Source organism: Nelumbo nucifera, chromosome 8, assembly GCF_055504915.1.
Source record: "Nelumbo nucifera cultivar China Antique chromosome 8, China Antique-T2T, whole genome shotgun sequence".
NCBI classification, from domain to species: domain Eukaryota; kingdom Viridiplantae; phylum Streptophyta; class Magnoliopsida; order Proteales; family Nelumbonaceae; genus Nelumbo; species Nelumbo nucifera.
The window spans coordinates 1,239,840-1,259,149 of record NC_142656.1 but is presented as its reverse complement, the minus strand read 5'-3'; the positions used below and the strand labels follow the sequence as shown (position 1 = coordinate 1,259,149).

At 39.1% G+C, this 19,310-nt stretch overlaps 1 protein-coding gene across 1 annotated transcript; it reads right to left on the bottom strand.

Annotated features, from left to right (window-relative positions):
• Window positions 1-442: 442 nt before the first annotated feature.
• Window positions 443-1,099, bottom strand: LOC104600485 (uncharacterized). Its single transcript, XM_010263441.2, has one exon. The coding sequence runs from the start codon at window positions 1,097-1,099 to the stop codon at window positions 443-445; it is 657 nt and encodes a 218-aa protein (XP_010261743.1).
• Window positions 1,100-19,310: the final 18,211 nt, after the last annotated feature.

The following is a 19,310-nucleotide window of genomic DNA, read 5'->3' as shown; positions in this document are numbered from 1 at the left end:
TAAATAAAAGCTTCCTGAGGAATTCTCGTGCGGCCCATTCGCGAGCTACTTTGCAGCGAGCTTGGAATACTTCAAGAGTACCCTTAGTAAAATTGGTCCTCGGGATGACTTGTCTGTTTGGGAGCTCGAGCGAGCTGGTTTTCTTAGCTCGCAAGTTAAAGTTGCCTCGGAATGTCCCTTTAGAGTTAGCTCAGGGAACCCGGAGCTCGCGTTGTGGCGGGCTCCTCCTTTTGCGTGCTACAATGTAGCGAGCTGCTCTATGGGCCCGTTACTTATTTGTACTAGACCGCAATGCTGAGCTGTCGCTTACACTGAGTCAGTGTCCACGTGTCACCGTTTAATATATTGGGTCAAATCATCCTTCATCAATAATAATAATAATAATAATAGTATACACTTTACAATTACGCAATCTCCATTATGCCCCTAACAGTCTAACCAGCTACGAGCCTGACTGACGGCGACTTCTCCGTCTATGATTATCCCATAACCTAACAACGCTGCCGTTTAGCATCGTTAAATCCTGATAATGGTACCAACCCAAATCTCCTGTATTGGTAGTCCCCAGTCCCACCCAAATGCTTCCAGTTCCACCTCGTTGCAGCTGCTCCTCAACGCCCCATGTTGCTTCCCACCAAACGCCACCGTTGCCATCAGCACCCTGGTCATCCAAGCTCTCCGTTGGCGTAGATTCGTCGTCGTCGAGATCCTCGTAATAAGAGAGCGTAATCTTTCCTCCATTTGTCCTGTTGTCATCTGCATCTGCAACGGCGCAAATAGCCGTTGATAGCTGCGTTGTTGCGCAAGCGCTAGCTAGAGATGGCTTATCCACCAGCAAAGATGGTTGAGACGATTGTTTAGAGGAGTCTGAGTTTGAGGGCGTTAATTCTGAAGATGCTCCATGCAGAAGATTGGGAAGAGAAGAAACTACTTGCAATTTGGGAGGGTGAGAATGGGAACCGGCTGCTCTGACTTTCCAAACACTAAAGGCAGCGGTTAAGATGGCAACCCAAGCCAATAAGTTGTGAATTGTTGATAGGAAACCGGCACTGACATAGTTATAGAGCAGAGCTTCTAAGGGAGACCCCAAAACGTCCATGGCCAACCGCTTGAGAAATGAGATTGATCTATTTCTCTCTCTCTCTTTCAGAACCAACTTTCGTGTTCCGACCAGAACCTGCCTCTCACTCGTTAGAGATTTTATATATAAAGCAGGGGAGAGGTCCAAGATTTTAATGGCGGGCGAAGGAATCTGATAGAGAGATGCCGGGAATCGAGAGCAGAGATGCTCGGTAGATCCAAAGGTTATGCCGAATTTACAATTTTGGTGACTGTGAGTTGCGTCAAATGTCAGAGCGGGGCCCACCATACATTAGGAACATATCCCGTCAATAATAACAAATAATTACCGAAGATGTTCACAATGCATGATAAGATGTGCGTTGCGGGTACCCTCTTTCGAAACACCATTCACAAATAACAGCGTGCGCGCGTCAGCACTCAGCACTCAGCACTAAATAGAGGCATGTATCATCTTCGAAACACCACTCACAAATAAACACGTCAGTGATAAAATATACTGTTGACACTTGGCAAATATATAATTAACCGGCGTGTTTAAGGCAGTTTTTATATCCAGGTTTCCTCATCCTCGATTGTAGGGATGTTGATGGGTCCGGTTGGATCAGTTTACTAGTGTTTTTTTAATTGATTCGACTTGATCGGGTTACCTATAGATTAAGCCGAAGTCAACCCTCTATTAAGTAAAACTGACCTGATCAGTTTGAGTCGATTTGGGTTGGTTTGGGTTTCAACCAACTCCAAGCTTGCACAATGCACATGAAGTCAAAGTGCTAATATTATATATAATATTTTAAAATATATTTTTCTGGAAATATATATTTAAAACCAAAATATATATTTTCTAATTTCTGGAAATATATATTTCGGAAATATATATCTGATATATTTCAGAATATATATTTATTATTTAAAACTAAAATAGCTATATTTAATAGATATTTTTTTTGAATATATATTTTTTCACATAACTTGGTTTGGTTTTGGTTTTCACATATGAAAACCGAAACCGAACCAAATTATCGGTTTTTTTATCTTTACAACCCAAAATCGACTAGTAGTAAAGAAAAACCGGCCAACTTTGGTTGGGTCGGGCCGAGTTGGTCGGTTTGGATTTATTTGTGCACAACCCTACTCGATTGAGAAATATCTACTGCAGCAATGGGCGTAGCGTTGGGCTAAAACCTGTGAATCACACACACAACCTTCAAATTTCAATAAATGATATTAGAGGTGTAAAGCGTGCCGGGCCAGGCCGTGCCGTCCTGGCCTGCGGGCCATGCCGCCCTCCCCAGTGAAAATTTTGGGGGTCAGCCTGGCACGACCACCCGTGGGCCGAGCCTTCGGCCAGGTTGGGCCATGCATCAGGCCAAAGATATTTATTTAAAAAAAATTGACAAAAAACTTAAAATTTTAATTTTATATGAATTTTGTGTATAAATTTGCTTATATATATACAATAATTAAATAAATTAGTACAATAAAATACAAAAAATATTTATTTTATTAATATATTATATACTATATATTATTATATAATTATAATTTATATAATATTATATAACTATATATAAAATATATATATGGGCCATATCGGGCCGTGCTCGGTAGGGCTGCAGGCTGGACTGTACCGTCCTATGAACCTAAAACCCCAGGTCCTGTATGGTCCACATAGTCATACCGAACCTAGCATGGCCTGTGGACCCTCGTACCGAGCCATAGGCAACACGGCCCGATTTACACCTCTAATTGATATGAGTCCACCTTAAATTGGGATGATCCCAAAAGGCCGTGATTTCAAGTTCTAGCCAAATCATCATGTGGAGTGGGGCAAATAATTGAAGTCCGAATTCACCTCCACCAATTCATGTTGGGGGCTGTTGGCCGGTTGGCGCTCAACAGCCAAAGTTAACTCACTAACAAATTAACACGTCAGATTCTGATGCAATTGTGAATACGAATTACTGATATTATTTTTTTTGTAAAAATACGAATCACTGATATGTTTAGCGTATATTTGGCATCAATGTCGTTACTCAAAAAAAATAGTGACACATTAGTGTTACATTGCAAAAAACAGTGCACCATTAAATGTTTGGAACCTTTTTTTTTATAAAAAATAGTGCTCCAAGTTGTGCCTTGAAAATTGAGAAGTCATAGTTTGAAGCAATATTTAATTCAACATTTTTTCAGATTAAAGCTTGTTGTTGCCCTGTAGCAATGATGTAGACTTTCTATAATGGGTACCATTGTTGAAAACAGATATGGAGCACTGGTACTAAATAGAAGGTGTTGTTATTGCTCTAAGAAATGTCTTATCCGATAATAACATTTTCAAAAAAAAAACAATATTTTTTCAGAAAATGATACTTTTAACCCACACATCAACAACACCATTTTCTGAAAAAATGGTATTATTGACAATCCGATTCTTTAATTCAACAAACGGGTGGTTTTGATTTTTGAATAACCAGAAGAGGCGAAAGGGAACTCAGCTTCACTCAGTGCAAGGTCCATTCGAACGGACTTTATGATCTTGCATTGCCCATGAAATAAAATATATAGGCATGGAGATACTTCCAATGATTATAAAGGCTGTTCAAACGGGCGTTATATTGACCGAAGCCAATCTTGGCAAAAGAGATAAGGGGTAATCATTTTCTGACTCGGATTGGACTTTGTTATTTTTTTGTTCAAGCCCAGCCCTTAAAGTTTGTCCTGGGCCTGGCCCATGATCACCACTGCAAAGAAAAGAAAGGATGTGCTGCATATAACGTGGGTTCCTATAAGAATAGGGTGAGTAGATCCAATAATTGATGCATGGAAAACCTATCCTTGTATGGATTTGAAATCAGGACTTATTAGAGGGAGAGGTGCTGAGTGACCAACTATAAGTATTGGGTCATTGGTTAATCTGAAAATTAAATTAATAGAACTATTGACTATTAAGACAATACCTCATACATAACTTGATAAGCTGACATAACTTCATTATTATATTAAATTATTTGTATATGTCATATGTGTTTTTTATGGACATTATGTATATAGTATTACTTTTATTTTCTAGTAGTAATTAAGTAATTTATTACATAAAAATAGGGGTGTGAACCATTGAAAATTGGGTGCCTCTGTTTTTATCTTTTCATGGCCACGTGATTCTCAATATGACGATGACAAAAATTAAATTAATTGTTACCGTAGGCACTTATTTTTTCTATATTATTATTATTATTAAGAAATAAATGAGATTTGATGAAAATGCAGTACAATTAAATATTAATTTCAGGTACTAACAAGGATTTAGGTATGTTTGATTGTACTTTTCAGACATTTAAATCTGAAAATGTTGTTTTTTTGACACCACCTTTGTTTGGTGTTGTATTTGAAATAGGGTCTGAAAAGTTTTCAGATATTAGCACTCAGACGCGGCCTAAAGTAAAAAATTCTCTCTCCATTCGACATCTCTCTCACTTATTTATACAAATCTCTCTCTCTCTCTTGCTCTCTCCCCTGTCTTCCCGCCACCGCCACTGCAACTTGCAACGGTGACTCTCTCTCCCCCCCTTCTTCCCGCCATCCCCACGCATGCTCCCTATAGTTTCACAGATTTTGGTGCTGAATGGACAGGATGCCTGGATGATTGGCGCTCGGTGCCTATGTTATCTATCTTGGGTGTAATCCTATTGCTTGAAGTTCAAAGAAATAAACCACCATAACACGATCCAACACTGAATCGGAATTTTGGTCTTGTGCTAATACAGCCACTGAAGTGTTGTGGGTGCAGTTGTTGTTACGTGACTTAGGTCATCTTCTTCCTCAATCACCCATAATCTGGTGTGATATATAGGAGCAACCTGCCTGGATTCAAATCCAGTTTTCCGTGCCAGAATACGCCATGTGTTAAAGTTGACTTTCACATTTTACGGGATAATTCTTATGAAGTCCCTCCAGGTTCATTTCTTCAGGAGATCAAGTTGCAGATTTGCTTACCAAACCCTTTAGTGGTGCACGATTTACTAAACTACGGGCCGAGCTTCAAGTGCTTCTACACCTTTTCGCTTTCTAGTCATGCTTCAACTGTACTGTTGTAATCCTTTTTATCTATGACTCTTGTAATCCATCTTGGACTTCTATCATTGTAAATCTCTACCATTATAAATATATATCCAATGGTTCGGCTACAGCAACTACCCAGAACCTTTCCTTTGTCGTTTCTTGCATCTAGTTCTCTAGTTGGGGCTGGGCTGGGAGCCAAATGGAACCCTTGCGATCAGCTTTCAGCATTGATCTCATCGTAGGCGACTAATTAAGCTACGTCTGGCTCTGGGATACCAACCGTTGCTGGTGAAAACGAAAACAAGAAACATATGCTGTGGAAGTGGAACTAGTACTATACTACTTCTACCTCTTAATTTGTAGTCAAATATGACTCCAGTGTCATTGCACATGGTCATGGTGTACCAGCCAAGCTGGTAGCAATAAGTCGATGCTTCTGGGAGTTTTCGTTCTTTACTGCCGCCGGCCGGCCGAAACAAGCACACCTCCGTTTCCACCTGATCTGACCCGGCCATCTCCAATCCATGGAATTAATGGACCATGTCCATGTGAAAAACAACTTAAACCAATCATTAAGGGCTCCACCACCAGTCGATCGAGTAGCAGTGTTAGTACGATCCCTTGACAGACCAGACCAGCTGATGCTGCGATGTGTGTGCCTCCATGGTAGGTTGATAAGATGCAGTCTTCATACTCGTCTTTGTCATGCACGCTACCAACAAACTCCATCGTGATTAATGACAATGAGAATGGATTGAATAAAATTCTATTACCTGCCCGCAGGTAAATGCTAATAATGTAGGTTTGTTTTCTGTTCTTTGTTGTTGGCTTTTTTGCTATTGTGAAATGTGAATTGTGATGCAAACCTTTTATTGCTCCAATAGGCAATAGCCCATGGGTGGTTGATAGGTCCACTTTTGTTATTTTGAATTTTGAATTACCTCTTACCATTAACCAAAGTAATTATGCTTACGCCGGTCTCATTTCTCAAAATAAAAAATAAACAACAAATAAGAATGGTTTTTTTTTTCGTTTTTTCATAGCCTTTAAATCTATACCACTATTAATTTATATTTATACTACTATTAAAAGTATGAATAATAGTATGGGACTTTTGTTTTATTAAAATGTTTCAATTTTTTGAATTTGGTTTCTTGTTGATTGTGAGTCACAAAATGAAATTTTAACTACTAGGATTCTCCTCATTTAATTTTATCTCATTAAGTCTTATATTTAGGTATTAACTCTCATTATTTTATTTTATTGAATCCTACTAAAGAAAATAAGTGTAACAGAGAATAATTATTTTTTATTGATGATAGAAATAAAATACAAATTTAATATCAGCCAAAAAATGTAATTGTTATCCTGTTTGGTGGTGAGTTAATAGTTCAACCTTTCGAGCCAAATGTGTCAACCTTGAATGTCATAATTGAATAATAATAAAAATTAAAAATATGAAAACACACAAAAGTATAAAAAAATAAGTGTGGCAAATAAGAATAATTTTTATAAACATGAAAATATAAAAACATAAAAAATGTAAAAAATTTTAGAAGCATGATATTTACTATCATCATCATTCGTCACCTAGGCTCCGTTTGTTTGCAATACAAATGCCGAACCGGGGCATTTATGTATTGCAGTTTGCATTTGCGAGTGTTTGTTTGACATGTAAAAAAGTAATGATTATGATATCAAAAATGTATTTTCTGACATTTTTGTACTCTGTAAAGAGAGCATTACTATACCTATTTTTTGGAACAATTTTGTATTCTTTTGATAATCAACTTTTTAACCAAAGTTAAGGCATTGGAGAATTTAATGATGGGGGCCACACTTAGCACCGATTTCAAACAAACAAGATGAGTGCAAAAATGGTTTAAAATCTAAATTGTGTTTGCATTCATGAACCGCAAAGAGGACAAATATGCAGTGTACATATTTGTGTTTGCATTGCAACCAAACAAAGCCCTATTTTCACACTTTCTAGTTCTGAAAATGGTAAAAAGACATTAATTATGTGTGGAGGGTGGTGCTAGTTTCCTCTGGGATAAAGATGTGCCAACACTCTACAATCACTCTTTCTATATCTTATTCGTTGTGAAAGTGAAGATTTCTTCGATGCATGTTGCAGAGTTTATGGCCTGTAGGGCTGTCAATTGGACTCGATTTGGTCCAATCCAATATTGATCCATTTATAAATGGAGTGGACCAAATCTAGTCCAAATCCATACAAACCAAGTCCAATCCAGTCCAATTAAAATGCAAACGGATCGGATTGGGTCTAATCCAATCAAAAGTGAATAAGTAAAAGGACTTTTGAAAAAATGTTTTTTATAAAAGTGATTTTGTAAAAGTGCTTTTATAAAAGTACTTTTGTAAAAATGCTTTTATAAAAGTATTTTTGTAAAAATGCTTTTATAAAAGTGCTTTCATAGAATCACTTTCGTAAAAGTAATTCTGTAAAATTGTCTTTATAAAAGTGTTTTCATAAAAATGCTTCCATAAGTGCTTTTCGTAAAAGTACTCTTATAAAAGCGCTTTTGGAAAAGTGCTTTTATAAAAATACTTTCATAAAAGTGTTTTTATGCCGGTTCAGCTTTGATCAGTTTCAAATTGGACAAGGGTTTGGCCTCATGATTGGATTATTAGGAACAATGTTTTAAAAAATGACTCGGAATCGAAAATATTCTAGCCATTGGTTTTTGGGTCGATGGTTCAACTATCTGGTCCAAACAAATAGATCATTTTAACAAAAAAAAATTAATTAAAATAAAAAACAGTCAAATGGGTTGACGATTTGACCACCTGGGTCAATGGATCATTGACCAATTCAATGCTTTTGGCCAAGGACCGGGTCTGGTGTAAAACAAAACCAGTTACCTGGACAGTTCCCGAGCTGAACAATCCGATCATTCGGGTCAATAGTGGTTAGAAAACATTGATTGTTGAATTGGTCAACGAACCATTGACCCAGGTGGTCGAACCATCGACTCGGATAACGTTTTAGCTATTTTTTATATTTTTTTGTTAGAGTGGGCCATCTGTTTAGACCAGACTCGGACCGTTCGACTCGGGAACTGGTCCCCATAATGGTTCCCTATCCAATTCAGTTTTAGAAACCTTGATTGACACTGCTAATATACCTACCAACCTGGTGATGTAGCTAGAAACAACCATTTCAGCTTACTCTCTCTCTCTCTCTCTCTCAAGTCCTTAATGGTGCTTAAAAAAATTTGGTATCAAACTGTAGAATACAGTAGGTCTCTCCCAAATCTATTATTGAACAAACGATTGAATGGACTTGGACAATATCCATTTCGGTCTGTTAAAAAACTGGACGATCAAATTTCGGACCATCTATACTGACTCGATTCAATTAGTTAAGGTTCCGGCGGAGTCCAATCCGAACTCAGTCCATTGACAGCTCTAATGGCCTGAACCATCTTTGCATTCACCATTAGCCCGGGATCCATGGAATTTAGACAACTAAAAAGCCGTCCATCCTCAACAAAGCCCATCTGGGCCCAAATTGTTTTGGGATGATTGAAACAGTTTCATTTTCCTTACAGTCCTACGAGACCCAACCTAACTCCATTTCCAAATTTTCTATTCAAGCCCCAGAGGGCAGAGTCTCATATTGAGTGAGGTGATGTTTCTTTTTTCGTTGCATAGGCTAAAATGTTATTTTTTTTTCTTCTTCCTGAAGCACATTATACTAATTTTTGAAACTTTAAAATTTAGAAACTGAAATTTTGATAATTATTGGTTATTTGGACGGAAATGAAATAAAGCAAAATAGTTAGGGATGGATATTCCTATAAAATCGAGGCCCCACCTTGAATGAAGTGGGTTTTTTTCTAATCGGAGAATATTTTTGCCCCAAATGAGAGACAGGATGGGGACAAGGTGTGAATATAATTCTCCAAACCCATCCACCACCCCCAAATGATGTGGGGTTTTCCCCAATCTTAAAAGGGGAACAGGAAAAATATTTCTGTGCCAAACCGGGGATGGGGTAGGGAAAGTGAAAATAGTTTTGCCCTAAACCAGGGGTAGGGTGGAGACAGAATTTACATATAATTCCCTGAATCTGAAGGTAAATTATTAAAATTCTCTTAAATTTAATATTAATTTAAAAAATATCACTGAAATTTCCCAAATTCCTAAAACATCTAGGATCCCAAAATCTCAATTCTAAAATACCCTTAAATTTGCATAATCAAATTTTTGTAATAGCCCGAATTTGCACAATTCTATTTACCTTCAGATTGGCTAGGGGTAAAAAAAATTCGGAATTCCTTGAGGAAGTACCGTGCCTTGAACCCAACCCGCCATTGAAGATTTGGCTATGGTGCGGGGACCGGGAGTGGTGCCCCCACCCTGAACCCGCCGCATCGCCATCACCAAAATTAACATTACTTCAGCTATTAAAAGGACAACAATACCTTTTCTAATATTCAAAAATATGAAACAAATTCTGTTTAAAACCAAAATTTGCAATTTGTGATGCAACAGAATTAGAAGATGATGGTATATTGAGTAATGTTTGGTATGGATTAGTGAAACCAAAAAATTTATGAAGATTAAAAAATCATTCCAGGGACCCGGCCCCAAGCCAATACAAGGCTCTTTGTTTAAGCTCCCATGCCCTAACAATTAATAATGCATGCACACACCAAAAGGTTAAAAGCGTAGAACCCTTTTCAAAAATTAAAAAAGTGGAACGCAATTTACCCAATCCACCAAATCAGATGTAGCATTATTATTTATTGGTCCCATCCCCAACCCGAAAGCCGCCTCCCCGTCCAACTGCCCAACTCCCCCCCCCCCCCCCACTTGACCATCAAATCGAACCAAAAATTCGCCTCAACAATTACCCACATGCCTTGGCGGCCCAAATTTGGATGGTGGAGGAGCAAAATACTGTACTTCATCCCTCCCCCCACCTGTGTAGCCCATTATTTGTTTATATTATTGCCCTATAAATGTATAAATTTATTTTTGTTTCTTATTTTAGGGTTATTTATTAGAATATTCCCTATAGTTTCATAGATTTATTTTAAACTTACTTTATAATTTGCATTTTACTAAAACACTCCTTATAGTTTACAATCTATTTACTTAATCAATCTTTCATTAAAAATTATTTATTTTGCCATATGAAAATAGTAATATGATCACCTAAGCTAACTGAAAAAATGTTCAAGGGCATGGACCCATGATTGTTTATTCCAAAAGTACCCATAAACTGGGTAAAAAATGTTCAAGGGTATGGATCTATGGTTGTTTATTCTAAAAGTACCCCTACCACTTTTTTTTATAGAAAACAAAATTGACCCAATAGAGAAAAATAGAGTGGTTGTCCTTGTTTTATTAGAGGCAAAAATGGCATTTTTTATTTTAGTTTCTTTTGACTAAATTTTTTTGAATGAATATTAAGTTAAAATTATCATTTTTCTATTTTCATCTAATGAAAGGTCAATTAGATAATTTGATTGCAGAATGTAGGGGATACTTTAGTAAAATACAAACTATAGGATAGGTTTTAATAAATTCATGAAACTATAGGGAGTGTTTTAGTAAATGAAACTTTATTTTATAACTTTTTTTTTGACAAACATACTCCTATCTATAATTGTATTTAGAAAGATACTTTCTTGTGTTAATGTGAGTTCAAATAGGACATATGTTATAATGGTTAATATGTATATATTCAACCCTATATATTGGATTTTTTTTCTTAATGTATTAGGGAGTAATATTGTAAATTTCTTAAGTTACTTCATTCAAAAAAAAACACACACACACACAAACTCTTCACTTTCCAATGACACTATAACCCACAAGCAAGGCTTTAAGTTTCCCTCAGTTGTCTACTTCTCTCTTATTTTCTATAAAATCAAACACAGCTTTATCCTCTCCCACCCCACCCTAAAAAATAGAAAATAAAAAAATAAAAATAAAACTTCTTCAACTCCTCAAAGGAAAACAGGAATGAATAGGAAAAATGAAAACATAATCGATAAGACAAATACAACTTTTTAAATTTATACTTTTGGTCAAAGTCATCCATTTGGGCAGTCCTTACGTCCACCAACTTTTGAGCATGCATCATCGGAAGCAGCCCGGCCAAAACCCATTCAAAGTCAAACGCTTTTCCACCCACAAGTGGAATCTGAACAATCTCTCACTACAAGTCCACAATTAGGTTAGATTATATTTTGTAAAAGTGTCCTATACGCAAACTAGACTGTTAGGTTTAGGACAACCCATAATTTGTACCTGTTTTTATTTATTTGTATAGATTTGGTAGGTTTATATTAAAATTGGACGTGGAAACTAGGCTGCTAAGCCGCTTGTCATTTAGTGAAGGCCAGGGTGAACATGGATTGGGAACTTGATGGTGTGCGATTTGATTATTCTTAGTTGGAGGGTGATTCGAATTCTAGATGGACGATGAATTTGATCGATCTGCAAAATAGTCTATCAAATAACCCGGGGTAGCTAATTCGGTGAGGTCGCTCTGATGCTTAAATTAGTAATTATGCTGTAAATGCGAGTCGAATGCTTGAGAGCTTGAGTGCTAGAGGGTAGAGTAATCATGCGTACCTTTGCCTTGAAATTTCGAGTCTTTATATACTGGAATAGCCGTGGGCTTCATGAAAGAGCTCCGGGTTCTTCGGGCTGTAGAGATAAGGTTGGTTCCGTTTCTGAATGAGAGAAGGGATGAGAGATCCATCATATGGATAGCCGAACCCTGCAGGTAGGTAGGGCGAAATTTCAAAAATTTCTCTCTCTCCCATGTGGGAATCACATTCCTTGTTTTAGAATCTACATTTTCAAGGATCAATCTTGAACCTAAACTGGACCAGATCTGAAACCAAAAGGTAGGAGAGAGAGGTACCAGATACGAAGATACAATATCTCTCAATGAAGGTGTTCACACCCAAGGAAAACTCTAAAGACTGCTCCCACTGAAGATGACACAGAGTAGGGTGGAGCAGAATCAGTAGGTTCTTCACAAGAACCGAATCCTTTAGCAAGAATTCGATGGAGGGTATGTGAGCATGACATCAAATCAGTTTTTTTTCCAAAAACTGATATCAAGAACCCTTCTTGATCGCTCCTACAGTGGAGAACGAACTGGCAATGGCGGCAGCAGGAGGAGGGCGCAAGAGCAGAAGATGGCGCAGTCTTACTGTAGTTGTCTGTTCTCTTTTTGTGATATGAAATCTGATCTGATGTGTCTAGAATGGTTCGCCCTTCTCTTCCTTTTATAGCCTTAAAGAGAGCTCATAATCTCATTAGGAGTTTCCTAATCCAAATCTGTATTTGGATCAGGAGTTCTCTTTAAGAGATAAGGATAAGCCATTATCTTATCTGCAGATTAGATCAGCCCTCCTAATCTTATTAGGAGTTTCCAAATCCAAATCTGTATTTGGATCTAGACTCTCTGAGTGGATAGAGGTAACTCCCTATCCTATCTGTTGATCCTAATCCCAGATCCGCCCCCTTCTTTAACTAATCAAATTAGACCAGTTTGAATTGGGCTTTAGGCCCATTAAGTCCATGTGCTCACTAACCTTCTAAATTATTGCCCACTTGGATTTCCTTGTATGGCGTGGGACCCAAACATTGATCTACACATCAGCCACATGCGTTCAACCTAGCCTCTGTTACAAGGCTTGGTCGAATTCACTGTTATGGGCAATGAACCCCTGAGCCCATCACCATGGGCTCTTAACGGGCCCAACACTTGCACTAAGTGGTCCCTGGGCCAAGCCACCATATAAAAACCCAGGGACTGTGGGCAGATGCAAGATTAGACCATCAGGTATTGCCTTCAATGGTCTTACACTTAACCTCTCAGCCCATAATGATCAAGCACTGCCCGACAAGAGAGGACATCTCCCTCGGCTACAAGGAACAATGTTGCACTCTCTACTCACATGGTTCCTGGGAATTAAAACCTTTTGCAAACATTTTGAAACCATAATATATATAACTTTATATAAATATATTTTGCAAAAACAAATTTCAACGATTGAAATCGGATGCCGACAACTTTGGTTTCATCAGAGAGAGTGCATCCCCGATCATTACCTTTGTCTAACAAAGGGGCTGATCTTGTCACTATGATCACCCACTCAGATGAATTCTCAGACTGGCCCAACATACCCAGGTTTTGACCCCCTCTAAGGATCTCACTGATTGGCATATCAAAGACAGCCCAATCCGACACCTAGTGCAGTATCATAATCGAGTCTAGGGGTCAAGTGTAACATTCTTGTTTTTCCCACTAATCACCAAGGTTCAAGGCAATACTGGAATTCTGGTCTAGTTCAGGGTTTCAAGTAAACCCACACTGCATGCACCTCAGGTCTCACCCTGGCAGCTGAGACAAGCCACCCCAACCAATTTGGCGGCACATCAGTACCAGCCTTGGCAGGATAAATCTCCCCAAACTTACCCAATGGCTGTGAAGATTCTAAACTAACACGAGTCTCATATGTGTCCAGCTTAAGGGTATTACACAGAAACACACCATAATAACATGAATCAAATATGTACTTTATTCATTTACAATAAATGTCATAATGTACATCATTCCGATTGGAGCTAAGGGCATACACTATCATAATGTACATCATTCCAGTTTCCTGAGCTTGACTTCGGAGTTGTTTCCATCAGGAGAGGCAGGCCGAGAGGACGTGGAGGAGGATTGCATGGAAACCAACCTACCTGGTAGTTCAGACGTATAACCTTGCCTCTTTTCTTGGACTTCTTTTCGTGCAATGTACATCCTGGGCCTAAGTGTAGATTACTCCTGAACTGGCGAGCTAAACCAAATAGGAGTGAACTTTTCCTAAGTATAGGTTGCTGTCGAGCTGATAGCTCGACACTATTAAGAACGATATAATTGTCGTTGCATGCCAGGGCGATCAAACACTGTAGGTTACATACACGAACTGTCTTTGCCTGGGTCGCTTGTTTGCCTAAGTGTTGAGCTAACGAGCTCGGCTCCATGTGGGGTTAACCTTACGTTGCTGTACGCCGAGGTGAATTAGACACTGTAGGGTTTGCACCCGAGTTGTCTATGCCTCACAGGCGACTAAGACTCGTCTGCCTATGTCGAAGAGGCGACTAGAACTTGTCTGCCTATGCCGAAGTGGCGACTACGACTTGTCTGCCTATGCCGAAGAGGCGATTAGGATTTGTCTTGGCGTCGAGGTCTTCTGTCAGCTCGGCGTCGTAGCCCAAAGGCTTTTAAGAGTGACTCATAGTCCTCTCTCCAGTCTGTCATCTTTGGGTTGTAGGTTCACAATTACTACATTCTTAGGTTATCAATATTCCATGCTCGTGGTACCCTGCTTCCCTTCTAAGGTTTCAAGTTTATACGTTCCTTCCCCGAATACCCGTTCAACTTGGTACGGACATTCCCAGTTCGATCTGAGCTTTCCAACATCGGGCTCTAGTACCATAACCTTCCGAAGAACGAAGTCGTCAACGCAAAAGTGTCGTTTTCTGACCCGAGCGTTATAGTACCAAGTTACTCTTTGTTGGTAAGTTGTGGTTCGAATGTAAGTCAGGTGTCGTACCTCTTCTATCAGGTCTAGGTTGGTATGGAGATTCGTCTCCTTATCATAAGCCTCCAACCGTAGTGTGGGACCTCGATTTCCGCTGGGATCACCACTTCTGTGTCGTATGTGAGGTTGAAAGGGGTTTCACCTGTGGCGGTCTTAATGGTAGTTTGGTAGGCCCAAAGGACACTGGGTAGTTCATCCACCCACAACCCCTTGGTTTGAGCTAAGCGAGCTTTTAGTCCACGAAGTATCGCTCTGTTAGTGACCTCTGCTAGCCCATTCACCTGGGGGTGTGCCACCGAGGTAAAATTTTATTGGATCCCTATTTCGGGACACCAGTTTTGAAACTTAATATCTTCGAACTGTTTCCCTTTGTCGGACATCAACACCCAAGGTAGTCCGAAGTGACATACTTTGTTTTTCCAGAAGAAGTTTTGTACATTGTGAGTTGGGATCATTACCAAGAGTTCGACTTTCACCCACTTCGTGAAGTAATCTACTGCTACAACCAAGAACCTCCTCTGCCCTGTTGCTTGGGGGAAAGGACCGAGGATGTCGATTCCCCACTACGCAAAGGGCCACGGGCTAGTGAGGTATTCCAGTTCAACAGCAAGTTGATGGTTAATGTTGGCATGCCTCGGGCATCTGTCACATTTTTTGACGAGCTCGAGTGCATCTACCTTCACCGTGGGCCAGTAGTAGCATTGCCTTAACGCTTTTTGTGTAAGAGCTCTTTCCCCCAAGTGTCCGTCGCACAAGCCTTCATGGGTGTCGCAAAGTACATGTTCGGCTTCTGATGATCGCAAACAGCGCAGGTAAGGGAGTGTGAAAGACCTCGTGTACAGTTGTTCGTCTACGATGACATATTTAGCTAACTAGCGCTCTACCCTTCGAGTTGCATTAAATTCTACAGGTAAGGTCCCGTGGAGCAGATAACTCACGAGTGGATCAATCCAGCTCGGTTCCGCTTGTGATACAGGAGCAACCTCTCCTGCCCCCCCGAGAATGATGGGCTGAGGTAAGTCCTCTATATACATAGTTCGCATGGTGTTGCTACTCGTGTTGGTTAGTCGTGACAAGGCGTCGGCCTTGTCTTTCTCGGACCTCGGAATCTGTCATATGAAGTAGGAAACGAAGCTGCGCAGGATCTCTCTAACTTTGACCAAATAAGCTGCCATAGTAGGGTCGCGGGCTTCGTACTCACTAATGACTTGGTTAACCACCAGTTGTGAGTCACTGCATACAATGAGGTGCTTGACCTTCATTTCCCTCGCTAAGGTTAACCCGGCGACCAGTGCTTCATATTCCGCCTCATTGTTTGATGCATCGAATCCGAACTGAAGAGCATATTCCAGTTTCATCCCACTTGGGTCGTACAGTATTAGTCCTGCACCGCTCCCCTGTTGGTTGGACGAGTCGTCGACGTGGAGGATCTAGGGCTCCTCGTCACAAGTCGGTTCTGCTCTGACCGGGACCGGTGCCGCACTGGTTGAAGCTCCCATCGTGCGATCAAACTCGATCAGCTCGGAGGATCAGGGCTCTCTCTCTCTCTAATATATATATATATATATATATATATTATGTATGTTCAAATTTAAAGGAAAACGCATATATTGCTTAACGTTTTTGAATCATATTTCAGAAATGTATACAATAATAATGTAGAGATGGGAAACTTTTGGGTTGAATTTGAAATTTCCACGAATCCAATTCGATTCAATAAATTCCCAAGTATTCTTAAAATCAAAACTACCTACTGGAAAGGAAGAAGAAAGAAAACCCCATGAGAAATGTGGAGAAGCTTGGCAATATAAACTCTCTAGAACATTTGGTCTCCTTCACCAAGAATTGGTCAAAACAAGCTACCTTCCACATAAATGGAGGGAGAAGAGAGATCCAACAATGTGCCTAGAGAGCTTGAATGGTTAGGTGGGTCGTCGCTGGCTGGGTATCTCGGGTTTTCATTTCTCATGCAAACTATGAAAATCATTCAATAAAAACGGGCCGGCCGGTTCAACTGAATGGGCACTGACATTGAAACTTAGTAGGAGGGAGGAGGGAATTGGGAAAGGGCAGTGTGTAATTGGACTTGGGGGGTTAGGTTTTCTAGCACGAGAACGACCCAAAACCTAGATGCTAGATTTTCTCAGAGAGGCAACTGGTTGGAACCGGAGACTAGAATGTGAAACACTGTGGGCCTTGAATACAAGTCCATGTTTCAAAACTTTCTATGGGCATAGATAGTCAAAGTCAATATGACTCTCCCAATGGACAAAACAGTAATTTTTGTTTTTATTTGTTGGAGAGTATTTAATATATAATACCTAAAAATTCAGCCTTGAGCAAAACTGTAAGACCTATAGATTATTAATTAACAGTTGGGTCATCTATGCCCGATTAAGTCCTCTTTCAGTATAATGGGCTCCATGGAATTGAAGATTGAGTAGAATTTTCTTCTTGGTTTTTAAAACAGGGTTGTCAAGTGCAAGGACCAGCGGTCTACTAATTAGCAAACGCAGCTTGTCAATGGCTCCTAATTACTCAAAAAAAAAAAACAAAAATTATATAAAAAGCCTTTGCCATGACCCATGTATATACTATGCATGGATCAATTCCAAATCCAATTGGGCAATTACTAGTCATGTTGGCCTTCAGCCTAGAAAATTAATTGGACCAATTACAGTAAGCCTCAAACAAAATAGTATACAATGGCAACTGTGAGAATAAAAATTGAAAACTATTCTACCAAGAATAAGAATGGATACATTGACATTGATTGATTTGGGGTAGACAAACATCCGCAACTTCCACTACACTACAGGCCCCCAAAATAATGCCTAGATTAGATTCGCCGGTTTAGGAGTCCCCACGTGATACTGGTTTTGGGCATATTCATTTTCTTAGGTGGGACTGGGACCAGGGACAAGGGACCCATCCAATTTGAATATTAAGGAGGGGACACTTGACAAGTGATTTAAGTGATGGATGGTTCCCCCCAGACCTGTCTCTGGCTTCTTAGCCCATGTATGTATGGTTGCTTTTGAAAGCTACTGTTTGTCTTGGATCTACTTTTTCCTTTTACAATTTCTTTTTTAATGCTTTTCTATCACATAAGACAAGCCTTGTAGATGGAGAAAATATTGCAATTTTTTTGTTCCTTTCCTCAATTTTTATTTAATTATTAGCTTTGTAAAAGAAAAAAAAAATAGTTAACCAAACTAACAGATTAAAGCACAGCAAGTAAACACAGACAAGGCGATACAAGCTGCATGATATTCCTGTTGAGGTCATGGATGACACTTTGTTGAGGTGGTAAAAGTATTAGTTGACTATTTAGCTATGTTTGGTTTGAAGGAAAAGGTAGGGAAAGCCAGGGAAACCTATACATGGTTTGTAAATGTTTCCCTGCCTTTTCCTTTCTTTTCCTACTATTTTCTTCAAACCAAACACAGCCTTAATTTCTTGATCGACGAACATGTGTCCTAATGGTTTTTCTAATCCATATAATTAATAAGGATCTCACCATTCTAAGGTGGCCGCTCCTTCACATGGAGTTAGGGGTGCATGGTTTTGTTTTTCAGTCTTTTGGTTTTTTTATATGTGCAACATAAATGGACAGTCTGATGCACAAGGCTTCCACCAATGCGGGGTCTGGGGAGGGACAGATGTATGCAGTCTTATCCCTGCATATAATCAAATCAATACCATTGTTTAAAAAAAAAAAAAAAGCAGAATTGATTATTGATTGGTTTGATCAACTACATTTTTGGGTTCAATATCTTCATTTTGGTTCAGTTGGTTTTTGTTGATCACCCCTATCCTGGAGTAAACTTTGGGGTTAAAAAAACTTCTTTATTAAATTCTCATGTACTAAGGACCTTCTAGAGCTCATCAAGTTAGAACACTGTACCTTTCAAACCTAGACCAAACTGATCAATCTTTGGCGACTGCTTTCCCTTTAGTCATTTCCTTCTTGGTTACATATTCTCTAAATTGCCCCATGAACTCGACTGCCAATCAACTATTTATAAGGTACTAGGTTTTCTGGTGCAACCACAAGTCTTGATATGACTTTTTATGTGAAAATGCAATCACATGGATTAATGGTAATGCAAATTAAAGTACTATGAGTACTTTTTCTTTTGTAAGGGATACAAATCTACCCTGCAATGGTACACATCAGGGACATTTTGTTAGTGAAGGTGAGCCCCTTATCTGTGGTTATGGGTCATACACACAATATTTAATGTTTGTGCTATTAGATGGAGTAATTTGTATCTCAATAAGACTGCATTTTCTTACTAAGGCTCAGTTTGAAAGGAATACAAATGCAAATATGTACAGCGTAAATACGTACAAAACATAAGGTTTTGCACTCTATATATTTGCATTTATACTCCTTCCAAACTCAGCTTAAGGCTCTGTTTAGAAAGAGCAAAAATACAAATATATACAGTGTGAATACATACAAATTCCAGAAGGAGAATGGAATTTTATGGATTTGCTCTCTTTTCAATTTTCATATGCAGTCCCTTCAATTTTAGTAGATAATTAGTCAGTCGTACGCCCTTTTGACAGGAA